The following is a 27,514-nucleotide window of genomic DNA, read 5'->3' on the forward strand; positions in this document are numbered from 1 at the left end:
TGTTCCAGACGTTGTTGTTAGAGGTGGCAAATATCTGCCAGCCGAAATGTGACTGGATCATCTGAACAAAGGTTGTTTTCAACAATGTATGTCATCAGTTCTGACAGAACTAGTGGATACACATCTGATTCTGACTCAGTGCTACCTTGGTCTTTCTCAAGGCTCCTCAGGTAGGACCTTTTTCTGTTGTAGAGGGCACAAAGACAGGCATGGTGATACTTAAACTCCTGTGCAATGACATCCCCACCAGTCAACTTAGCAAGGAGCTTGCCATCACTAAGTATCTCTGCACATTCACGCAATTTCAAGTCAAGGCCCTTAGTACTAGCCTGTCTGAGATCAGATGCAGGTGCCACTTTCTCACAGAAAATGCAAACTTCATTGTCATGACTGGTTCGGCGCAGTTTTGCACGACTAGTCTCAGTGTTGCTGGTCTGGTCATTGGATTGTCGCTTTCTTGCACGGTCCAGTTTAGTGTTGTTAAACAACAAGCGACAGTTCACATGGTATTTTGCTGCATTTTTCCTGAGAGTGGCCTCTATGCCATCACCTTCATCCAGCCTTGCTGGATCCATTATCAGTGGCATTTCATTAATTTCACTGAACATGGGAATGTTCCTTGCCAGCATTGTGTACCCATCATGGTCTAGGACATGATGACTTGGAGGTGATGTCAAGTGCTCACCTCTTTTGTCCTTTTGACAAAGACAACACAAACTCAGTTTGTTTTTCTACTGCTCAATATTGATTGGCATCACATTCTGCCATGATTTCACTTTTGATTAAGGCCGAGGGGTTATCCTTTACCACCTTAAACAAAGCACACATTCCTGTATGGGATTCAACTAGGTTCGGTCTCCCTACACCTAGCCCGATCATTCATCCAGTGCCATTTAAGTCCCGTGTGATCTGTACACCATCCGGGTAAGTACATGAACCATCATGTACAGCCCCATACCCTGGCTCGGCTCTCCCGCGCTGGCACATCCTGTCTATTCAGGTGCGGCTATCTAACTATAGCTGGTCTGGGGCTGTTAGAAAGCATTTGGGACACTAAACTAAACTATACTACAACTACTAGTCTAAGACTACAGGATTAGTAAAGCTGGATTAGCTGGCACTGAACCCCATGCTGAGTTACACAGCAGTGATGTCACCAGTGTGCCCTGGTTGTGTGCAGACATACACTCTTTACATTTATTAATTTTCCTTCAAAATTGATGAGTTATTCGAAAGAGATGGCCTCATTAGGATCTAAAACCACAGAAACCAAGATCCATGCTTAAAACGATAATTGTTGAACGGGCATTATTTCTCATTATAATTATTGTTTCTACCTTTTCTTGGCAGCCATATAGCCCCATATTTAAAGGTAAACTGTACTGGGAAGCTACAGAAACATAATATTCACAAGAAATAGTATGGAAGAGCTTTACCATATTGCTAGAAGCAAATACATGCCATTCTAGTGAAAAATTAGCCAAAATCTGTCGATACTGGCCGCCATCTTGGAATTTGGCCACCATATTAAATTTTTGCGGGCCAGCGCCCTTTCTGATAGAGGGAACTTTAAAGAGCACTTGTGCAAAATTTCATGCTTGTTTCACTATCTGAACGATTCTTATGAAATATGCAATTATCTGCTGCACTAGAAGCAAACCATGTGGGTTGGGACTTATATGGTGAGATGCTTTTACTGTGGAAGTAAGCCACAGTGCTTGCTTTCTCCTACAAATGAGCAATATAATTTGTTGTTATGTAAGCCGGCAATGTAAGCTGACATGCTCCAGCAAAGTGAGCCATGAGAGTTAACATGTTGCTAGAAGTAAAACTGAGTGAATGCACCAGGAGTTTGTAGTGAAATTTGGGGCTCCCCAATCTGAGTCATGTGAAGGGGTGCTTCTTGAGATAAGTATCAAATAAGAAGGTTGCAAATATTATGGGGGCACGAGGACTTTAGTTCATAGTTTTTGGACAAGGTCAGGAACCCAGCTGAACCCCAACATGGTATGAACTGGATGCAATACATGGTATTAAAGGAACATGTCTAAAGAGTACGTGAGAGTTTCATTATGCACTGTTAATACAGTTCCTGATATCGTTTAAATTTGGTTATAACATAATGATGGGAACTGTATAAATACTCATGATGCTTGTTTATGGCTCTTGAGTCTATGTCTGCCTTGAATGGAAAGGGTTGAGAAATGATATGTTAACTGGGACAATTAATCAAAGCAGTAACAAGTTTTTAAATGGTGAATTTGAGAAAGGTCTCATGTAGTGGGTTGATTTACCCACAGTGTAATAATGACAATGCAAGCCCTTTAATCGAGGGTGGTGGATGTTAGATACAAAGGCTACCTATAGCTCTTCAGTGTTGATAGAACTAAGTTATTTGATTGTTGCAACCCAGAGCTGAATTATTGTCATTCTTTATTAATAAAAGGACACGGGAGAAATGCCAGGATTCATTTGTGTTACCAAAAGGGAATCTATGACAGTATTTCATTCAATAACTAAAAGGACAAGATACACAGCTCATCAAGGATTTTTGTTTTACTACCAACAGGCACTGTAGATACTAAAAATCTGACAGCAACGGACAATTCAACGACAACACCTTGACATTTCAAAATGCTGGCGTGAGATGCAAATGTGCAAGCATATAATCATTGTTTTAAAGGAAATTTTGTTATGATTTGATACAGAAATAGAACTTTTATGAGGTACAAGATCTGACAAATGCTGAAAAGGAAATTCACTGAAGCTGACTTTTCATTGCTAACGGAGACAGCATAGAAAACTGCAAGTCTTACACAATTAGCATCTACATCATATGTAATTATGTTCAACGCATTAACATATTGACACTAAAGATGTTTTGAAACAAAAATCTGACAATGATTTTAATGACAGACAAGATCAGAAACTTGAGGATGCTGGAGTGCAATTATGCCATTTTGCAGAACTTGAAACTAACAAAACTAGAAAAGGTAAAGAATTATTAATCCCAGACGCAAAACATTTAGTTCCTGCAGCCTTCTTGAGAAAGAATAATTATGTCCCTATAGGTTCTACAGTATAGTCTCCTACAAGACCCATAAGAACTTTCCACGCAGAACCTACTGAGTTCTGCAGAGAAAATTCCATTCAGGCTCATACAAAGTCTATGAAAATAACATTTCAATCAAATTCTTCACAGTATTTCAAACAGCATCCCAGTCAAATATTAGTGTCTGCTAAGGAAAGGAGTACATTCCCTTTAGATTCTGTAAAATCCTTCAGATCCCCCACCCACTTCAATCCTACAGACACTGCGATGGATGAAGGCTGCAGAACACATTGTGCTCTAGCGGAATTTCAATTGCGTGAGCAGAAACCCACGATTACTTCTACTGCAAAAATTAGCAATGATGCCAAAAGGCACAGCAGCAGGAGAAGCAGAGGACCCTGTAGGTGCACTACTGTAAGCGGCTGGATCTCTTCCTGTCCGTCTCCAGCATCACTGGCAGAAGCACCATCCTCTCCAAAAGAGACTTCGGGTTCTTTCTCTAAAGTGTTCTTCTGCTGACGTGTTCTGCTTCTGAATTTGTAGGCTGTTTCGTCGCCCCACTGATCCACTAAACCAGCCTGAAAGCAATGGGTTTTAAGAGCTGCTTCTTATTGTAAACCTCTTAATTTATTATACATATGAGAGATTATTTCCACGGTTACTTCGATTATTCGTTTTACAATAATTATTTCTAACACTTTTTCTCATTTAGAGTATTCTGTGAGAGCCTGAATACCAAGTCAACGGTCTTCTTGACTACTTCCATGTGAATTTTTAGTACACACCAACAATAACAATGATATTAATGATTCATCTATTAGTATCTGTTTATTACTTTCATTTATTATACAGGTTTACACTTAGATTAAGCTTGTGAAGTTAGAGGTGACTGAGGGTCATGGAGTTAGGGGTTGTCTGGGTGTATCAATCCTCTAGTTTCAAACACCAATATCATACCAGAAAATCCTTTCCTAAATGAAATCGCACTGTACTTGAAATTACAGAAAACGTAACATGACTGAGACTTCCAAAGAACACTAAAACTTTCATTCTATTAACAATAAAAAATGCAGACTTCATCCTCTTCATTATTATTATTACTCACAATGGACAACAATCCATTAAGGATAACTCTAAAGGAACAATGACTTGGTGCAGGCTAGTTAATAAACAAATAAATATGCACATAAGTACAGTTTCTTATTCCAATGCATCTGTTTTGTTCTCCAATTTACCCCCACCCTGCTTTTTTTAAAGAGTACAGGTAAGTCACTTATGACAAACATTCTCAGAATTTTAGAAATTCCATTCATCCTCTTTCCTGGTAAATTTTTTAAGGGATTTTTAAAAATTTGTTTACAAAGATGACAGAAGGGCTGAAAAAAACGCGTCCTTATCAAGAGGAAGCCCTCAGGAAGCAATAAATGTAAAGGGTAAGAAATAAAGTGAGGAATGATTAGAAAACAAACCATGTACTTACCGCCTGAAGAGGCCAAGTTATATGCATTAGGGAAGACAAAGATTTGGATATATTAACAGTGTCACAGAATAGGGAAGGAAACGGTCGCTAACTGCAACCCAGATTTTGCTGATTTCCACAAAAATAAATGTAAGAAGAGCTAGCAGGGCAGGTGTTAGAAGGTCACCTGAGAGGAGGAGCAGGACCCTCTCCTTTTGCTGAGTGGAACAGTGGTCAAAATTGTACCTGCACAAGGAATAGACTTGATTGATGGTACACAAGTAGATTTGGTACATAAGATCATTCTACGTTTTTCAAGAGGATGATTCCCCTCCTACTACTGCATCAGGCAGAAAGCCCTGGAAGCAGTAAGCATTCATGGATGCGTGTCAGTACTTCCGATGTTGCTAAATAAACTTCACTGCTGCCACCTCATCTGTTTCGACCACTTTCTAACATCCTGATAGAAATACTCTCGTCAAGACGACATCGCGCTCATTCTTCGCATTCCAGTCCTCTACCACGACTCAATGTCCTTCTTATGACGTTAATTCCTTGTCATTCAGTCGCATATGGCATTTTAACTGGTTTACCTAACTTAGCATATTATAAATAACTTCTTTTTCATCTGCACAACTGAGTTTTGTTCTTCATTTATACTGCAACCATGTCTTTTGAATAATATTATGTCCTTTTCCCTGTATATAAGATAACATGGCGAAAATGGTAGGACACAACAGAGACAACTGACATTTCTTAGTAACACCGTAAATTTTCTGTCACACCTTGGACTTCGCTTCCTCCTGATTTCCAAGTTCAATATTTTCTTCCTTTTGCCTGAAGACAGATCTGTCATTTCTTTCGGAGTTGGGACCATTTTTCCATTTTCAGTCTTGCTTCGTCCAATCTGGGCTAGATACGGATACTGGGTGTCCAGCCCAACCATAACCTTAACGGCGCTAAGACCAAGAAATATCGATCGAATATATTATGCCTAGAAGCGAATTTCAAAAAAAATTCTGCTGAGGGACCAGTCAGTATTTTACATAGAACAATGGCTGTAATGTGGCCGTTGAGAGGGAAGCGAAAGTTCTGATAAACCAGTCAAAAATGTGTCTGGTGGGGTCGTATCCCCGACCGCCAGTCAAGAACAATTTTGTCAGGGAAAAGTTTCTCAACCAAAAATTCTTATGTAATGATCGATAGTTTGTCTCTAAAAAGCTCATTTATTATACTGCAACAAATATTTCGGTGAACGGTCAATACAGTAGTCGATTGGATGCGTCAATCATCATAATTTATTGCTTCACCAGAAAAAATATCAGTAGGGGAGAGCGGTGAATGTTCGGACATTTTTTTTTAATTTCTCTCTAGAAGTCAGAGTTTAAGGAGCAGTGATATCCTTGGCATGTCAATGCGTAGCCCCATCATCCTACATTTACCAGTAAATGTAGCAAGTCGTATAACTTGAAGCTATTTATCTTCAAGTACAAGTTTCAAAATGTCCGAATCATCCCTATCCATGGTGATGATTCGGACAAGAGCATGGGGATGATTCGGACAATTATTATAATTGACATTTACCTTCAAGTCAGATGATAAATGAAACAGAAATACCATACGAAATGTTTTATTGAAATAATCATAATCAACTTAAAAGATTATTCTCTCCCTTAGTGAATGGCAGACAGAAAATCTACGATGTTTGCCGAGAATAAATGTTATAGTAGTCAAAGAATATTGTAACCTTCAAAACAAAAACTAAACTTGAATATCCTTGCCACCAAATTCTTAAATGACCAAAATTTACTTGAAATTATTCTCCCCCATGAGTAAAACCCCAAACATAAATCGTAACTCAAATACTTGAAATTTGTTGTGCCTAAATATTAAATTTGGCCTAACGAATATTGTATCCTGCAAAGAAAAGCAAAATTTGAAATACCCCTGCTTTCTTTTCATACTCTGCTGAACTGGGTTTGGAAGCACTCCAGTTACTGCCTCTTTACCAATAGTTGCTTCATCCTCAATTTCTGGAAATTTAAAACTATTAAGAAAATTTCTGTGATTTTCTTAAATAAAAACCTGAAATTCATAAAATTGCGATTAACTTGCCTACATAATAAACTTTGCTACCTTTTACTGGATCTATCCCAACAAGAACAAAATCTCCCTCCTCTGGGACTTTATCAATAAAACCCACTTCTGTGCCTTCTATCTCCTCCTCTGAGATGTCAGAAGAATAATTGTTAAGATCGGCTGTCAAGAGATCTTCAAGATGATGGTCTTCATCACTGGTCTGGGCCTCTGTATCTAACTTTTTGTATTTTTCTTGCTTTTTAATGTTCTTGAACTCATGTGAGGTTGTTGTGCTTTTAGGTGGTGCAGTTGGCTTTTACCTATCAGTCACAAAAGCCCTGGCAAAGTGACTTTCATGAAAAACATCAAAGATCCAATGGAATGGAATCCAGATTTGATATTCACATTTTAATTTGTAATTAGGGGGTTCTATGACGGGTTTATGAAGTGCTTTATAAGGTAAAGGTAATGAGGGGCTAATGAATGCATATACACAAAATATAACTTAAATAATGTTAGTGAAAATCTTTTGTTTCTTTGTTGGAATTCATAATTAGTAAAGGTTTGCTAGGAGGGATGATTCGGACACGTCCGAATCATCCCCCACATATCATAACCATTTGATGACACCCTCAACTTCAAATCCTTGCAGATTCGTCATATAGTACAAATTCACACCCAAAACTCATAATCAGCTCCCTTATCATATTCACTACACCAAAGCTTATGATTCAGACGCAAAAAATTACATAGGAAATGAGAAAAACCACAAAAATTACCCTCAATCCTAAAGTAAACGACCCTTCGCAACCAAAGTCCATGTGTCAATGGCGAGCAAACTCTCGTGATTTCACGTGATTTCTCAGAGCTGAGGGCCCCTTACATTTTCCAGGAAATGTACTGTCCGGACCATCCCACTGTCCGAATCATCGCCGCTCTCCCCTACAATTTTTACAAATGCGCATCAAAAACGTATCACTCTATACTGCCTGTTAAAGATCGAGGTATAACTTGAAAATAGCTTGACAAGCTTAACACATTACATAAGATCCCGATATAAGAGTCAAGAGCGTGCATCAAAGAAGTATCACGCCCTATTACTTGAACAAATGCCCCGATATGACGATCAAAACCATGCCTATAAAAGCATCACTCAGTGCTTTACCAGAAGAAAAGATCTCAATATAACGATCAAAACCATGCCTATAAAAGCATCACCCAGTACTTTACCAGAAGAAAAGATCCCGATATAACGATCAAAACCATGCCTATAAAAGCATCACTCAGTGCTTTACCAGAAGAAAAGATCCCGATATAACGATCGGGAAATTTCTGAAAAGTTTCACTCATGCTTCCCCTAAAAAAAAGTTTCTGAAATAATAGTCACGATTATACCTAAAAGAAGCATCACCGTTTCACTGCAGTAAGATCCCCATGTAAAGATCTAGAAAATGCTGGAAGAAATAATTGACTTAACTGTAGCTGGTTCACTTAAGGTAGCGCTACTTCTTGGGCCTACAAAACGTTTGTTTGGAGGCCTCTAATTGGCTGGTACCGGGAGGGAGGCGACTAGCTCACCGTCTCATTTTACCTCTGTGGCTCAGAAAACTAGCAATATGTTTATATTTCTTCATTTATCTCACGTTTTGCACAAGATAGGACAGTTTTGGTCATACCATATGATCCGGTATTAATCGTACAACTAAATCATGATTTCCTGAAATCAATAAGACAAAACACAAAGGAATTACAATGAGTAAAAGTGAAGAGAGAAGCATTTAATTCTTTATACCTGTTTTTACTTATCATCGGGTTTTGCATCATTCATGCTCTCAGATTTTAGATGCCTGTGATATGTGAAGAGGAAATGAAAAATGTCTTATTATGTTGCATCCGTTCTTGACACAGCTTGCCAGTAGCGCCGAGAGACGGTGATCTGCAAACAGCGAGAGCTTTGAGGCGTCGTTGACAGTTACCAATTAGTGATATGAGAAGTTTGCAGTTTCGACAATATTTACCGTATTATTATGCAATTACATTTGGGGTAAATAAATGCATAGAATTCCCATTATGACAGTCAAACCTTTTCACTCCAATATCATATATGTCCGTGTGTCTGGACATATCTGGTAAGAAAAAATTAATAATCAGATGGATGCATCTGGATGTGATCGGCTTCAATTTAGTCTAGGTGAGAAATTTGCAGGCCTACATAATTATCAAATGTAACATGTATATAAAGGAATAAACATTCTGGTCTAAGAGTAGCTCAAACAAATTTTGAAAAAGACAGAATTTTATATTAGTTACATTGCCAATATATTTTATGGTAAGAAATAAAAAGATGTACTTTCGTTCATTGAATGAACATATAAAAAACACAAGCTTTTGATGTTTTGACCAGAGAAACAAGCGGCCATAATAATGAACTCATAATTATGTAGGCCTGTTATTTATCATGTAGCCTACAATATGCACTTTTCTCACCTAGACTATATTGAAGCCAACACACCCAGATGCATCCATCTGAGTATTGATTTTTTCTTATCAGATATGTCCTGACATATGGACATATATGATATTGGAGTGAAAAAGTTTGACAGTCATAATGGAATTCTATGCATTTATTTACAGAAAATGTAATGACATAATATTATGGCAAATATTGTCGAAACCGCAAACTTCCCATGTCACTAATTGGCAATTGTCAACAGTGCCTCAAAGCTCTCGCTGTTTGCAGATCACCGTCTCTCGGCACTACCGCCAAACTGAGTCAAGAATGGATGCAACATAATAAGACATATTCTTAATTTTCTCTTCACATATCACACGCACCTAAAATCTGAAAGCACCAGCGTATTCAGGGTGAATTTGCTCTATGTAAACAAGAGTTTTATTTTATCTTGATGATCGCATGAATGATGCAAAATCCGATTAGTAAAAACAGGTATAACGAATTAAATGCTTCTCTCTCCACTTTTACTTGTAATTCTTTTGTGTTTTATCTAACTGATTTCAGGAAATCATGATTTAGTTGTACAATTAATACCGAATCCTGTGGTATGACCAAAACTTTTCCATCTTGTGCAAAACGTGAGATAAATGAAGTAATATGAAAACATTGCAAGTTTCCTGATCTACAGAGGTAAAACTGAGACAGTGAGCAAGCCGCCTACCGCCTGGTACCAGCCAATCAGAGGCCGCCAAACAAACATCTCGTATGCCCAAGAATCTACCTAAAGTGAACCAGCTATAGAAAAAGAATATGTATCATGAATCATCACTCTTTATGGGCTAAATAAAAATCACAATTTATCACTAACAAACACCTGCCTGTAAAAACATCGCTCCGTGCCTTACCTGAACAAAGTTTCTGATGTAACCATAGAAAATGTGCCTATAGCAGTATCACGCAGTGCCCTTCCTGAACCAAGACTACGATGTAACGATCGAGAATGTGCCTGAAACGACTTTCCTATGTTTACCTGAACAAAGATTCCGATGTAACAATCGAGGATATGCCTGAAACGACTTTATTGTGTTTACCTGAACAAAGATTCCGATGTAACGATCGAGGATATGCCTGAACGGAGCATCTCTGATGATAGGCCAGGCGCAAGTACCTGGCCAAATATTCTCCTTAGCTGCATAGAAAGGTGTCCACCCATTTTCCTTTGTGTAATGGCGTGCAATATTCAAGTCCAAATTTCTTCTCTCATACATATAGGCTGTGCTGTAAGTGTTCATTGAAGGGTAGGTTAGATATCAAAAAGAAAATAAAAGACTGCGTTTAAATCCTATTGAAAAATGGAAAATTGCTACATTTTAACTAAACATATTTATTATTCTTTTTCAGTTATATTATTTTATGTTCTTGGCATACTTCTTCCACTCTTCTCCTCTTCACATGTAACTTTTCCATTCTGAGCAAGTTTGTTGCATATGAACGTGTGTTCATTATAAGTAATAATAATGATGATACAGTACAAAGGCTGACAACATTACAATGAAAATAATATAAAATATAATAAATTCAATTTTGAACAAATAGATATTAATTATTAGAGGCTCCTTATTTTTTTATTTAAAAGTAAATTTTCAATTAAAAATTGACTAAACAAACTTTCAAGAGTATTGGTTCCCAGGGGCGTCATTTGTTTTGGTGGTGGGGCGCAACTGCCCGCCCCCAAGACTCAAGTTGCCCCCCTCACACCCCTAAGCCCCAAGAAGTAACAGCAGCGGGTTTTCCATTATTCCTACTGAAATTCAAATGTGTCACCACATTAAGTTATTTCTATCTATCTATCTATCTATCTATCTATCTACCTATCTATCTATCTATCACACACAATGTTTGTTTGTCTGCCTATTTTGCTGAAATACCTTGCTTATGTGGCTTCAAAAAGCACATAAAATAGCTAAAAATACAATAAAAAAAAAAACAGCTGGTTAGGCTCGCTTCGCTCGCCAAACCATCTTTGCCAACCCCCCCCAAACAAAAATCTGAAATGACGCCCCTGTTGGTTCCTTAATCTTTCATGATAATTAAATCCTATAACAATAGTATCTGTTTTCTATAGAAGTGGTATCCTTCGCGTCTGTAAATGATATATAATCATCTCTTATAAAGCTGGCATATAGACTCAATAAAACTGGTATATGCTTAACATAAAGCTGGTATATGACAGCTATAATAACTGGTATGTTTCTTTTTTAAGGAGAGTAAATATCTCTTATTGATTAATTATATGTCTGATATGAGTCACCTATTAATTTGGCATGCATATACTTAAAAAGCTTATCTGTCATTTAAAATGTCGGTTTTTATGCTTTATTTTAGTACTGGCATTTAGGTTTTTTATCTTTTTGGTTAAACTTATACGATCTGATTTTGTTACCTAAAACATTCATATATGTCCTTTTCGAACTGTCCATCTATCTAGACGGAAGTGACTCAAACAGAAGATTGGTCAGAGTCCTGTTTGTAAAGGGACGCTTGAGAACATTTTTTTCCTATTTTTCTTACCTGTATATTATATTCATTCCCATATAATTATCATTTTACTTTGATTTCTTCTTCAATTTTTAGAACATCAGTTTGCTTCTGTATCAGAGCTTTTTATGTGGGCGCATTGCCTTTCGGCATTTTCCAGTAATAATAATAATAATAATAATAATAATAATAATAATAATAATAATAATAATAATAATAATAATCTCTCACTTCTCCTTCAGTAGTCTGGGGAAAGCAGCCTGGAGGGAAGAGACGAAGGTCATCCTCTGGCTGACATCCCTGTAGGGCCCAGGAGGGGACTGCTTGAAGCCGTTGTAGAAGTCAACCGTGTCTGGTGGAATGAGCATGCTGCGATGGAATAAGAGAAACAGAGATTAAAACGCGCAAGCACTCAGAAGCTTACAGGAGGATGTGCTACTACTGACAGGCTCGAAGCAACATTTCCCTGGCCTTCCTGACTTAGATTGCTATTTGCGTATGTATTGATTCGTGTTTGTTATTTACTTTTACCTCTGACAAGGAAGTAAGGAATTTTGATTCGAGTAGTTGGCTTGTTTGTTAGCAGAACAACACAGACGATGGACTTTGTGACTAGAGACAAGTGATTAGATTTTGAGGATATAAGAATCTGACCTCTTTGGAGATGGGACCTTTAATCAGGTGAGTTTCTCAGCCTTCGTTTGGGTTTGTTTTCTCTCACTGCTCTTATCATTAACTTTGTTCTTATTTGTCATTTGCCTCGTTTCCCCTTTTTAATTATAATGTTATTCTGGTCTGTTGAAATCTACTTTGTAAGCCAGTGATCTAAATTAGGCTTGCTCCATATGACTGCATGTTTTAGAAAATTATAGCAGTATCTGCTGAAACTCATAGCTCAGTTGCTTCAGTTTTTCCTTTTTCGGCCTTTGACCTTGCACTTTCTTTATTTTTATACCCATGATGAAATACTGACTAAACCCACAATCATTTCATTGGTCAGCGGCCTTTTCATGACATGACGTAAAACCTGTGAAAATACATGTTACAGACATTTTATCATCAAACCTGTAATGCAAACTTCTAGTTTACAGTCGTCTTGACAAGTTTGTCTATAACATATGAAGAATATTTATAAATTAGAAGTCTTTGAAAAGTGTGCAAAATAAAAAGTATTTGCAAACGGGTTTTAGCTGGATAGTGCCCATGTGCGAGTAAGAGGTGACTCTCTCTCTCTCTCTCTCTCTCTCTCTCTCTCTCTCTCTCTCTCTCTCTCTCTCTCTCTCTCTCTCTACCTGGCCTTCGCATTAACCAGTTGCTGCAGAGTCTCGATTCTTTGGGGGTACTTGGGTAAAGTGAGGAAGGCCGTCAGGTTTCCTCGATAGAGGGTGCCAATCAGAAAGGCAAACAATGCCCAGAATAGGAGAACCAGCCTGACGGATTTCGTATTTGGGAGCTCCTTTGTCAATCCCTGGCCGAGCAAAGTACCCAGGACAATCTCGGTTACTGTCCACCAGCCGTACCTCTGTCTGTCTTCAATCCCCAGGTCTAGCCGGAAGACCTAAGAAGAATTAAACGCAAGGGAAATTAGAGGATTTCTACCAGATAAAACCCTAAAAGAAAAGTAATAATAACAACAATGACTAATTTCTTCCAAAGTTTCTGTCTTTCCTCAATAGTGCTTTACGTAAGACACTTAGTGGTAAGAATGAAGAAAGAAGAGGAAAGAAAATAGAGATTTTTGTACACATTAATTTGAATCCTAGAAGATGGTCAGAATGATTATGAAAATTATATCTAAAGTAGAATGAAAGCTTTATAATAAAATATACATAAATTATAGGAATGAGCACTTTGCATGAGCCTACAATTGTTAGGTGTTATCTAATTCAGTGAAGCAGATTAAGGGCAGGAATACGATGAGACACGCATTTTGTTTAAATCCTGCGTTTCGTGACAATATCGCCTCATCTTCAGGGATTTTCTACAAAATAAATTATAATATGTTAACATAAAATAAGAGCTGATTATAAGACCCAGTAGTTGAAAAAGCTAAAATAATTTCAATGGTAAAATTACAACTCACAGACTTAAATTACATGCACACTTGACTAAAACTGAGACTACAAGTACAAAAAATTATAAATAACGAAAAGATCATTTAAATATTCCTGCAATATATGACTTTTGCTTTTGACCGTATGTGTTGTTCTTTTATATATATATATATATATATATATATATATATATATATATATATATATATATATATATATATATATATAACATAACACATATACAGTCAAAATATATAAATATATATATCATATATATATATTCATAAATATATATATATATATATATATATATATATATTGAAAACAGAACGTCCCCATACAGTCAAAAGCAACCTTTCAGCTTCTAGTTCAATATCTGCAGTAGTTGGTATTCTATTATTCCTGATCCTCATAACATTATTATATTACTCACAAGATAGAAAACAAGTAGCGCAATGGGAAGGATGATACCAACTGATATCCAAACGACCTCACTGAAAGGATAAACGAGTGACTCCCACCGGGGCTTCAAGCTTGGCTTGGCCATAACGAAGGTCAGGGTCTCAGGTTCAAAGTCTGCAGAGAAGTCCAAGTGAGGCAGAAGATGAGGCAGTATCGCTAGTCTCATGGGCGACATGAAAGAAACGCGTTTTATCACCTTCTCTATGACCTGGAAACGATAATGGTATACATTACTTAAGAACTTTTAAACTAATCACTGGTCACTGTTGCATAAATCACAAAGGAAAATTATTTATTTAATTCTGTAACAAGAAAATGGCAAAAATAAATGTTACATCAACACTGGGCTTCACTATTCAGTATTTGTTATGAAAACCAATAAGCCGCAGACTGAGACATTCAGTGAAGGTTACTCTCACTCAACTATCAAGCTTTGAAATTCTCTTCTTGTTGCTTCCATTATCCTACCTGTAGCAATCTCCTTCCATTATCCTACCTGTAGCAATCTCCTTCCATTATCCTACCTGTAGCAATCTCCTTCCATTATCCTACCTGTAGCAATCTCCTTCCATTATCCTACCTGTAGCAATTTCCGTCCATTATCCTACCTGTAGCAATCTCCGTCCATTATCCTACCTGTAACAATCTCCTTCCATTATCCTACCCGCAGCAATCTCCTTAGTGAAAATATTAGGCTAGTCTGCTACCCTAAGGTTAAACCCTACTTGTTCCTTTCCCCCTGAGTTGCAATGCTTCCCGTGGGTATCAGAATGCCTTCATCTTCAACCTATGTATTTTAAGAAATAAAGGAGACTCGTTCCATCACCCTGACCACAATAAAACATTAAATCTCTTCTGTGATGAAGATGAAGTGGTAAAGATGAAGTGGTACAAAAAAATGTTTGTTAGCTTAATATTACAAGAACTGAATAAGTATGGACAGGTAACAGTTGTTGATTTCATTCTGGTAACAGTGTTTCAGAATGACTGTTTTTGTGAGAGGTTTGGAAAGATGACCAGCCTGTGTAAATCTCAGGCATCTAAAAAATTATCTTCATACATAAAGAAGACAGCATTCACTGTCACATTCATCCTCTCACTGGTAAAACAGGGTGAATCCGATTCTTAATTAAGGTAGCCTTATCTTCCTCATAGGTACTCTATACATCTATACAAAACTATCGTTTTTGAAATAAACAGAGTTCCACTGTTTTGCCGTCACTCCAAGCACCTACACACAGCTTGTGATAATCCCCTGGTGTAAATAAAGCTCCCACAGCCTACGCCTGCTTGAAATCCGTGCAACAGATTCTACAGTGATCTCTCCTGCATAAATAAAACTTCTACGACCTTGCCGTTACTTAAAAACAAAGCAGCTTTCATGATACATTCATCCCTTGTCTAAAATTTCCACAACTTGCAGCTACTCCAAACACATAAATAAGAGGACTGAGAATGGATACCTGGCTGAATCACGATGTCCACTGACTTCAGATGAACACCCTTAGTAAATGAAACTTCCACATCCTAGTGCACTTTCCATATACCTGCAAAGTTGGTTTATTTCCCATGTGAACAGAACTACCAAAGACTCATCCACTCTGAACACCCACACAGCAGCTTCAACTGTGATCATTGTTTGTGAGTATCATTGTATCAGAATAAATACTCCTTTTCCTTCTGATTATTGAAAGCAAATTGGAAGCATAAATAGTTAGCTGGATGTGTTTATAGGGACTTTAAAGATGTTTACATTTTTGTTTTGAGTTACAGCAGTGTCCTTCTAAGACATACTTTTCAGTTAGGAAAATTGCAGTTTTATGTCATGGACATGTACTGAAGAGACATAAAGCAGTAAGAATACAAAATTAAACGCTGAACTAATTGCAGCCATTAATTACTGGAGATATACAAGTAACAACTGGTACTTGTATAAGTAAACTTTCACTCCTGAATTGATGAAATTACACATCAAAACATGTCAGTGACCTCATTTACGGACAGTATTCATGAGCTGAGGAAAATATAAAATAATCGATCATAAATCCCTATAAAATCTATAAAATATTCCTATGTCTTTAAATTTTTACCATAAATATAAATAAGATTTGATCTGAAGGAACGTTTTCGTAGCTACCACACTGGTCAGTTCCATGAGGGTATTCAAAGCTGAAAGAATGAACGTATTCATTTTCGTTCAAGGAAACCCTTTCAGAGGACATGATGAGGGGATCATTCTGTAAAACAACACAGCCTCTGGAAAGACAGCATAGGGCTTGTGTCAGTGACTAAAGTTGTTCAGGTCAATAAATAGTCTAATGAAAATAGTATCTCTTAAGACTTAAGCTATTCAAGTACTTCAACTAGATTATAAAGAAAAAAGTTAGCCTAAAAGTGATCTTATCGCCAGACTCGTCATAATCCTTAGAAGCAGTCCTAAGATGAGCATAAAAGATAGTCTAAAAATACAAGTTTAGCATTGTATAGTACCACTGATAATGACTAATAGCTCATTTCTTACAGTACATGACAAAGCAAATGCCACGCATCATCTGGATGGGCTAACAGAACGAACACTGAAATTGACCTGACATTGATGCCAACATTAACAAAAAAAAGGAGATAGTGACTCAGTGTTGCCTCTTCATATGATAAAAGCAGACCTCTATTAGGCATGTGTGTGGTGGGGTTACTCAATAAGAAAACAGGAGAAAAAGGTAATAGTTGAACAGATGATAAGGTACCTTATAGAAGATAGATCAAAAGTCTCAAACAATCTGCTTGAGATGCAGCCGTAGAATGCAACAATATCGAGGATAGTGGAAACATGAGTTTCCTCTCATGAACAAATGGAGAGGCTGATCACTCTGCAATTTTGATACTAGTGAAATAGATACAGCTACATTATTGATAATGTACTATCAGTCACTGTAAAAAAATGGCTTCTTTTTCTCACGGAAAGAGGAAACACTGAACGTTCAGTTTACGTAAACATGAACTGGGTGAGAGAAATCAGAAGCGTTCATTGGATTCAAGTAGAGCCAATACACCAGAAATGTTAGCCGGAAACCAACTTGACCTTATTCAACGTGTTTTTATGTTGTCTGGTGGTCAAATAATCAATGCACTTAAAAGACTTTGTTCATCATCTATCCATCCATCACCAGCAATGTTTGTTGCACCAGAGAGGTTTTCATGTCAGATATATAAATCAAAGGACCGTCCAGTAAGTAGTACGTTATCTAGGCTCCGATTTCCTTTTTTTTTTTTTTTTTTTTGAGACACAGAAGGAGAAGGGCAGCCACAACAGTTGGTGTGTTGATTTCACACATACTTAGAGTCCACTTTGAGATGAGAACATGGAGACTACACTTATTCCGTCATAATCCCTCTTGCTAGTCACAAACTTCAGATGGTATATGTTATTGCATAACAAGGGGATTTCTACCTGTCAGGTCTTTCGAGCATTTTACTAACACTTAGTAAAATGCTCGTGAAAACTGACGATGATAGTGGATGTTTGGAGTCATGTCAGAATTCCCCCTATTGAACAGTCTTTGTTTGATGTATATGATGTATAAGAAAATAAGAGTGAAAACTAAAATACTCTAAAACCTTTAGAACGAAACTTCCTGCTACATGCCCAGACAATCACACTTTGATTAAACAGATTATATGATCTTTTGTATATGACAGATTTTCACTGAGACAGCAAGCTTTACCTGCAGTGCCTCGAATATAGAGCCAATGGATGCAGAACCATAGCAGCTTTCCAGTCTCGCAAAATGTCTTTCTTAATTGTCAGTTCAAGTACCTTAGCCCATTAATTTTCTTCTGTATAATACCAGGTAATACATACTATGTCATTATAGTTCAGCTGACATGAACATATTAACATAAATATTACTAAAGCGCTAAGTGTTTAAGTTTTTTGTATACATTAGAAATAAACTGCAACATTCTTATACGAAAATCTACATTTAGCCTCATATTAATTTGAACAACGAGAACAGCACTCGAGAAAAAGGTGAAATGTGAGTGTGGTCATTAATGAAGTTATAAAAGTTTCAAAATAATTTCAACCCATATATGTTTTAAAATACATTGAAAATCATCTCAAGTCTCGTATGAGTCCATGTGCATTGAAATGGGATCGCATAATGTTTCGGACTTCATGCAAAAGGAGATAAATAGTTTCTTTTCACCAACTACAGAAATCTCATCCCAAGACGAAAGAGAGAGGAACGCTCACTTCGTCCCAGCTGGCGACGGGAACAATCTTGATGGTGAAGTTGAAGAGATCAGCCACGACCCGCAACATGATGTAATCTCTGCCAGTGTATATGTTCTTTCCAGAGTCATTGTTGGTCTCGTTCTGGATCATCTCTTCAATGACGTCGTACTCCTCAATGACAGAATTGTCGTCCTCCACCGCCATGAAGTACGGCATGAAGGGCCAGACCGTGACGTTCACTGGTGCTTTATGGAAGCTAAAGAGCGATGCAGTACGTTATTAAAATAGCAACTTACTGAATTAAGGGTCATTCCTGCATGAGTTATTGAAAACTCAAGATGGGTTAAGCTGCTACGGTAAGGTAATGCAATAATACACTGATGAGTCAAGAAGCATCCCTGTATGTGCAACTGAAATTTTTAAAAATGAAGTTATCGATATGATGAAGTATTAAATGAATTTTACAACTGTCTTTGAACCTTCAGCCGACACTTGCTGATTTTTATCGTGGATCGGTTATGAATGACAAGTGTTGCACTGTTTTTTTTTTTAATTTAATAATGTAGAATAATTGGATATTTCAGATTTAAACTGTATTAAAGGTTTTTTTATTTAATACTAGGATATCCTTTTACCAAAGTTAACTATTAATTAAATGGACCTACATCATCCCGGCTTGGCATTTTTAAGATTTGTAGTTAGTGCTGGCCATGAGAGATCACAAACCCAAATAAGAATGTACCGAGCCTGAGGTTACTCCTTCTTCATAACTTCTTTTAAGTGGTACTGAACCTTGCAATATGCGTTATTAGTTTGATGCAAGCAGCAATGGGTTACCATGAGACCAGAAGTCAATAAAGAAGTAGCAAGTGCAAAAGTATGACTTTCCTTTACATGAAGTTTGTGAACACTATCCTGTAATTCACAACATGAACTATCTAAACTCACTTATGATATTTTTCAGGGAAGATCCCTCGGGCATTTGTGGTCCTGAGACCCTGCTTGGAAGTCCACACTGCAACTCGTACGACTTGAGCGCCCTCAGGAGAGTAGGGAAAGTAGCTGTGGATGTCGCACCTGTTGGTATGCAAGTGTATCTGAATGTGAATACAAATCTTAAGATATTTTTGCCAGTTAGAAAGCAATATTATACAAAACATTCCGTGTATTCTATCTATTTATTAATTCATAAATTTATATTTTTTTCTAATAACTGATCTCTTCTTTCTGTATTTCCTATCAATTTCTTTCAAATGAACATCACATTCTTTGGAAGCTTGAATCTCAACTTAATGGTCCCTGTAAGATTGTTTCATATAAATAGGGGTTTATTTTCTGAGTAATAATAATAATGATTTTACAGATGCAAATGATGGATTTGTCTTCAAACCAAGTTTTGTTTTGAAGCTGCTTCAGTTATTGTTCATAAATTCTTTCCTCGTAAACAAATCCCTCTCTTTATCTTTATTTGTGACCAGTTGGATTTTTACAATAGTTGCAATATTGGGTCCGTTTTTGAAATGGAAGATTGGTTCCCGGTTTCATCGGTTGTCAATTGTTTACTTGTTTCCTTGCTCCAAATATGGTTCTGAATACGCGGGATTAGGTATCAAAAACTCACGTTGTGGATAGACAAATGTAAAGCTGCCATGGCACTCTAGAGCTTAGAAGGACTGGTATAAAGGACCAGCTGATTTCTTTGCCTCCCAAAAAATGTAAACCTTCATTTTTCTCAAAAATTGCACCGTCCATACCAAAGAAAGTATTACTGAGGAGTTGGAATAGAAAAACTTAAATGGGGGACAGTAGTTCATTTCCACTTAATTTGTTTCACTCTTTTTTTAATTGTTTTTATACGTTGTAGTTTCTTTTTTGTTCGTTCGTACTTTCACTATGAACTCTATTCGCCGTTTAAAAATGACTTCGGAGTGCGTCGAAACGTTACATTAATAAAGACTGCCCTCTGCGTTTTATACGAATTCATTACCTTGTTAATTTGATTATTACTGACCGGATCAAAAATATATCCTTTTACTAAGAAATCTTCCACTGAATAGCATCTCTGTACGTCAGAAAAGACATAAAGCAAATCTGAGTAAACTGTGCTTGAAAACTATGTCAAAAGAATGAAGGCAAAGAAGCAAAGACATTTTGAATTACTTTCAATGTTCCATTTAAAACTCACATATAGATTATAGAATAAATATTCACTTGATAATTTTAGAGTATCTTCTATGCATATGAATACCTATCTTTTACAGGATTCGTCTTTTTCCTTTATGCATCTTCTATGTATTTATCCTTCTCTTTCCTCTGCATTCCACTATTTTGCAAGTTGATGGACTTCTAAGCTTGTTCAGTATGAGAGCATGCACACTTTGAATTACACTAATAATATCACAAGTCATCCTTAATATAACATATATAAATATTCAAATTATCAATTAAATCGCCGATGAAAATGAAAATAGCTAATCGGAAGACCAGAGAGTACTATGAAACTATCAGGGTCCTTTCGAATCATCCCACCTGAAGTGATTTCCTGAGTCCACCACATTAAGGACCATCGTGTTGAACATCGAAAACGTCCAGTGACGCGACATGAGGTGGGGAATTTCCCTGGGAGGCAGCTGGGTCACTACGAGGATTTTTGTCCCCCAAACCATGAGGCGAGAGTCATCAGCACTTTGAGCGAACGAACTCAAAAACTGACGGTCGTTGCTTATCACTAGTATGCTCACATTCCCTTGGCTGGTCCTGAGCTGCTTGTGAAAAGACGAATTACCTGTAGCTATGGGACATGTGATGTTGCAAATCAGAAGGACAATCTCAAAAGGTAATTTATTAGGCTTCCAAGAAGTTCTATCAAATGTAATGATTCAGTAGGGGAAAACCTATCAGGAATTTCCAAGATAAAAAAATTAGTGATGTTCAATAAAAAATATTAGTATTCTTCTTGATGAAGAGAAAAATTCATTAGGCTAATCTACATCTGTATAAGGTGGAATGTAATGCATATTACCTTACACATTGTTACAAATATGTTTTATCTTTAAAGTCTTTGTAAGAACCAAAAAAAGAGAAACTTGTAACATGCTAAGGAAACTCTGAATTATCGGATAGTCAATCGAACTGGGCGTGCTGACGTTTAAAGTCCCATTACAATGTGGCCTGTAGATCAAAATTTCAAGATTATTGTTGAACGAATTTACTTCACACTTTTGCATGATATTCAGTCAGTGATAATGTATATAAATACGGACACCTAAAAAATTCTACTATTAAGTTTACTTAATTTACGTTAAAAATAACTTTTGTATTTGTTTTTAAATTCATAAAAAAACTACAGCCCAAAAACTATTTTTCTAATATTTGTTTTCTGTGTCATTGAATTCGCTGACTTTACAGAAATAAATTTTTTATTCATTGATATCAAAGTTTTCAGAAAACGGCAAAAGAGAACAACTGCACTTTTTAAGCAATCCAAATTAATGTTATGGTAGACAGGGAGTTGATTTTTCTGTACATTTCTTCATATTATGACATCATTATGAAAATTAGTATTGTGAGGTTCAAGAAATGTCAGAAGTGAAAGATTGATCCTTTATTATTCTCGACAGGTGTTTATAATACTGAAAGAGGACGGAAAGGTAGCGGGCGACCTGAGGGTCACTGCTGCGTCCATACGAAGGTTGTGTTTGTTAACAGGCATAAAAAGACATATATAATACGTTACAGAACATGTAAAAGGCAGGTATATATATCGGCGGACAGGCCGTACAATGATGCATACAATGAGATGCATAAAGAATCTGAAACATCAACAAGTGACATATATGACGTGATTAATGTACATATGAAGAGAGAAACACAAGAAAGGAGAGGCGATTTGATGCCCTTACAAATACTTCCCCCCCCCTCCCAAGACACTAAATAGAGGAGCAATTATTGAATGAAAATAGCATTAATCATGCAGACGCTGAGGCAGCCGGAGTGGGCCCCTGCTCCTGGAGAACTGCGGGCGTGGGGTGGAACCGACATCTGGGGTTGGCTTGATGTGTTTCCTGAGCCGCCCTGGACTCCGCTTTGGTGGGGGAGCAGGTGTGTCTGCGGGGAGGTACTGAGGGGGAACTCAGGGGCTCCTGCCTTCTTCCTTGCGCACTTCGCTGTACAACAGGAATGTCGGCTTCAACCTGTCGATGGTGATCCAGTCTTCTCACCTGTGGATGTCAAGGAGGTATGCCTTGGCAGCCCGCCTGATGACTCGGTGGGGCCCCCTATAGGGCCTGGTTAAGGGCGGCCGACGGGTGTCCACCCTGACAAAGACGTAGACGCAGGAGTGTAAGGCAGGTGGGCTGTAGGTGGTGGTTCTGTCAGTGAAGGTCTTATGGCAGGGTGCGAACTTCTATGCAAGTTCCCTCAACCTCAGGAGGGGGGGTATCGGCGCCATCAGCCAATGGCGGGAAGAATTCTCCGGGAACTGCCAATGTCTCCCCATAGACTTTCTCAGCAGGGGAGGCGTCGCCATTTGCCTTCAGTGCAGTGCAGGAGACCCAGCAGGACCCAGGGCAGCTGTTCCTTCCACCTCTCGTCAGTGCAACGTGCCATGAGAGCTGCCTTAAGAGAGCGGTGTGCCCTCTCGACCATGCCATTCGCTGTGGGGTTGTAGGCCATTGTGCTGTGTAGAGTTGTACCCATCAGGAGTGCCAAGGAGACCCAGAGCTCTGACAGGAAGGCTGGACCCCTGTCTATAGTGATGCTGTCTGGCACTCCAAAACGGCTGATCCAACTGGAGAGGAGGGCCTCTGCGCATGATGCTGTTGATGCCTCCTCCATGGGGGTTGCCTCAGGCCAGCGGGTGGAGCGGTCTGTGATCATCAGGAGGTATCTGGTTCCTCCTGACTGTGGAAGGGGCCCGATGACATCTATGTGGATGTGGCCGAAACACTGACGAGGCTGGGGGAAGTCGCCGACCCCAGACTCTGTGTGCCAGGACGTTTTGCTCGCCTGGCACGGGATGCAGCTCCTTGCCCACTGTCAAACGTCCTTGTTGATACCATGCCAGATGAACTTGTTAGTCATGAGGTGCGCCATTGTGCGCCCTGATGGATGGGAGAGACCGTGGACTATGTCGAGCACTTGCTTTCTCCGTCACTGCCGTCCTGTAGTCTGCCGTCTCTGGGTCCGCTGCTTGTTCTCTTGCCAGGTCTTTGTAGTCGATGCAGAGGTAAAAAGAATTGATTTCTACCCTTGACAGGGCGTCGGCCACCGGGTTTTTCCTGCCAGGGACATAGTTGATGGTGCACTCAAATTCAGAGATGGTGGTCAGGTGCCGCTGTTGCCTTGCAGACCATGCATCTCCCGGCTTTGCAAATGCATGCACCAAGGGTTTGTGATCTGTCAGGATTGTGAATTCGGTCCCCTCCAGCAGGTACTTGAAGTGTCTCATGGCCTGGTAGACAGCCAGCAGCTCTCTGTCGAAGGTGCTGTAGTGGGTCTCTGCTGGCGAAAACTTGTGGCTGAAGAAAGCCAAGGGCTGGGGTTTGCCGTTCACAAGTTGCTCGAGCACTGCACCGCAGGCGATGTTGCTGGCGTCTGTTGTCAATCTGAGGGTGGCAGTGGGGTTATGGTGAGTTAAGGTAGTGACACTGGAGAGGACTCTCTTTGTTGCAATGAATGCCTGCTGCTGAGGAGCCTCCCATGTCAGTGTTTTTGGTTTGCCCTTCAGGATCGAACGTCAGGGGGTACATAGTGCAGGCAACGTCTGGGATGAAACGTCAGTAGTAGTTTACCATCCCGAGAAACTCTTGAAGGGCCTTGATGGTTTGTGGTTTCAGGAAGTTCTCTATAGCTTTTACTTTAGAGGCACACTCCCGCTGGGGAAATCTCGTGGCCGAGGAAGTCTACTTTTTCTTTCCCAAAAATGCACTTGTCGAACCTGACGACTAGTCCACTGTCCTGCAGACGTTTCAGGACGGCGCAGACGTGGCGAAGGTGTTCCTCTGAGGACCTGGAGAAGATGAGAATGTCGTCGACGTACCAGATGCAGAAAGGCAGATCCCCCCAAGATGGTGTCCATCAGGCACTGGAATGTGGCACCTGCGTTCCTGAGACCGAAGGTGGAATAGGAAAAAATGTAGCTCCTAGGGACTTGGAGGTATGACTTCAACAGGTCCATCTTGGAGAAAATCTTCGCTCCATGGAGGGCGCCGGTCAGGTCGCCGGTCAGGTCTTGCATGCTAGGGAGGGGGTAGTGGTCTGGTGTTGTTAGTAAATTCAAACATCAACAGTCCCCGCAGGGCCTCTATGAACCATCGGATTTCTTTACCATGTGGAGAGGAGAAGCACACGGGCTTGATACTTTTTACAGATGCCCATCCGTTCCATCTCTGCAAAGGCCCGTTTGGCGCCTTGTAACTACTGTGGGGACAAACGTTGGAACTTGGCATGGGTTGGTGGGCCCTTCGTGGTGATGTGATGGAAGATGCCGTGCTTTGCTGAAGCCCCAGGTGACTGGCATAGCTCTGGTTTGAATACGTCCGGGAACTCCTGTAGGAGGGACGTGTAGTTGTTGGGGCTGTGGAGCAGATGGTGGGCATTCGAGGTCCGGTGGAGAGCTGACAGGAGTGGCAGGTTCCTGTGTCGAGGAGGCGTTGTCTTGCGACATCGACTAGAAGTCTGTGATGTCCTAGGAAACCTGTGCCCAGCAGGGGAAACTTTACATCCGTGATGATGAAAGGCCAGTGGTATCTGCGTCCCAGAATTGAGATAGTCCAGGTCATCATGCCATACATGAGGATGAGAGTTCCGTTTGCTGCTATGTGGGCGGGTGTTGAGGCAGGTATTTTTTCTAAACCTTCCCTGGATGGCGGGAAGACTGACTGCATTGCCCCCTTATCTACCAGTAGGCGCCGTTCGGAAATTTCATCTCCGATGAAGAAACCTGCTGGTCAGGGGGAGTTGGATTTCGCAGCCACAGCTATTACTTGTGGCTGCTTTTGTCGTTTTTTGTGAAGGAACAGGGAGGACTGCAATTTCTGGCATTGGTTCCAAACTCTCAGTGGAAGAAGCACCACACCGTGTTTGACCATGTCCTGTGTTCCCTGAGTGGTGTCTTCTTTCTGTAAATGGCGTTGATGCCTCCGTCGTTGTCGTCATTCTCCTCCATCAGGCTGCAGGTTCCCAGGGCAGCAGCTGCGAGGGCGGCAGCGTTTTTCGAGGCCTTGGTGGCCTCATATAGTTTCTGGGCATCGTCAACTAAGGTGTCCATGTCGAGGATCTGCATCCTTTATCTGGCACCTAACTTCCTGCAGGAGTCGCAAAGGAAGATTGCTTTTTTAAATCTATTGTCCTTCTCCTCCCGTTTTCGTCACGGTCTGGCAGTGGTACCAACTCCCATAGTTCGTCCCAGGCTTCCCTGGGTGATGCTTCTCCGAGGGGCTGGGATAACAAGTCGAGTGTGCGCTGCGCTCTCTCAGTCACGGGTATGGAGTAAGATTGCATCAGTTTATCTTCCAAGACTGCGTACGTGACCTTGTCTGGTTGTGCATCGAGCCAGGGGCAGATTCTGTTGAACACCTCTTCTGGGAGCACCGTCATGGTGATGTCAGATTTGATAGCATCGTCTGAGATGAGCGCCAAGCAAAAGTGCATGTCTGTGCACAGGAACCATGATGCTGTGTTCTGCCGCAAAAATGGGGGCAGTTTGACCGCGTCTGGCTTTGTTGGCGAGAGAGGCGTGCAGACGATGCTTGAGGGATCACATTGAGGTTCAACTTCCAACATCTTTACTACTCATGCACCAAAACACGGGGAAATGCATCGTACTGAGTCCATTAATGTTGCTGATTGTGCGAGTGGTCGAAACGAAGTGCCAAAACATGCCCTTTTTGGGTTACGCCATATTTGGTCTGTTAATGGCACGGTTTCTGCCAGGGAGGGAGCTATTGGCAGCCTAAACTTTGCACTGTAGTTAGTCCACTAAAGGCTCTCTGATGGTAGGCTGTGGCTGTATTTAGTCCGTTATGGCTGGGCCAAAACCGCACTACTTGTCCCTTTTCCGGGGTCACCAGTGTGAGGTTCAAGAAATGTCAGAAGTGAAAGACTGATCCTTTATTATTCTCGACAGGTGTTCATAATACAGAAAGCGGACAGAAAGGTAGCGGTCAACCTGAGGGTCATCGCTGCGTCCATACGAAGGTTGTGTTTGTTAACAGGCATAAAAAGACATATATAATGCTTTACAGAACATATAAAAGGCAGGTATATATATCGTACAATGATGCATACAATGAGATACATAAAGAATCTGAAATATCAAATAGTAACATATATGACGTGATTAATGTATGTATGATCAGTTAAGAAATACTACATACTTGCTCATTTTGAAAATCGAAGAGAAAATGTATAAAAGTCCAGAAAAGGCACTAAAAATGGTCATGTTTTGCATTTGTGTGTGTGTATATATATATATATATATATATATATATATATATATATATATATATATATATATATATATATATATATATATATATATATATATATATATATATATATATTCAGTATGTATGTATGTGTGTGTTTGTGTGTGTAAATAGATAGATAGATTAGCTAGACAGATAGATAATTTTTGAAACTAAACTCTTCATTCATCTGTAGAGAAATAGGATAATATATGATACCTCTGCTTCACTATGTCGAAGTCTTTCGTTTTCCATTATCTGATTATATGTAGGTACGCCAAAGAAAACTTTTCTGTTAAGTAGGTGTCTAGCCTACTATCTTGGTGAGATTTCCAGATTTTTTTTTTATGTACGTTGATGTGCACTAGCATCTCGTAGTTAACGAGACCATAATATAAGTTCACAAAATTTCCTGTAGGTCTGTTGAATAAATTTGGCGCTATAATATTTCAAATATGGGTAAACTATAAGAGCTCCGCATCGGGTATTACCTTGGAAAATGACTTTTCCTATAGGATTTTGGTTGCTTATTAACAATTTACCTTTTCTTTTTGTCGGTCGACTGTAATTAACCTGCAATTAACCTCCGAACTTCATCCAACAAGGTAGGGAACCCTAGGGAAAGTGGGGTTATGGGTGGGGTAGACCAGGGAGAGGGGGATGATCCAACAAGGTATGGGACCCCTTGGAAAAACGGGGTTGTGGGTAGACCA

At 39.3% G+C, this 27,514-nt stretch overlaps 1 protein-coding gene across 1 annotated transcript; it reads right to left on the bottom strand.

Moving 5' to 3' along the window:
• Positions 1-2,578: 2,578 nt before the first annotated feature.
• LOC136834136 (ionotropic receptor 21a-like) lies at positions 2,579-25,491 on the bottom strand. Its single transcript, XM_067096396.1, has 7 exons — positions 25,320-25,491; positions 20,863-21,124; positions 18,352-18,589; positions 14,071-14,307; positions 12,876-13,141; positions 10,137-10,323; positions 2,579-3,630 (listed from the first exon to the last, which is right to left on the bottom strand). The coding sequence occupies exons 1-7, from the start codon at positions 25,489-25,491 to the stop codon at positions 3,361-3,363; spliced, it is 1,632 nt and encodes a 543-aa protein (XP_066952497.1). The 3' UTR covers positions 2,579-3,360.
• Between the last annotated feature and the right edge of the window lie 2,023 nt (positions 25,492-27,514).

The sequence above is a fragment of the Macrobrachium rosenbergii genome, chromosome 53, assembly GCF_040412425.1.
Source record: "Macrobrachium rosenbergii isolate ZJJX-2024 chromosome 53, ASM4041242v1, whole genome shotgun sequence".
Lineage (NCBI taxonomy): Eukaryota > Metazoa > Arthropoda > Malacostraca > Decapoda > Palaemonidae > Macrobrachium > Macrobrachium rosenbergii.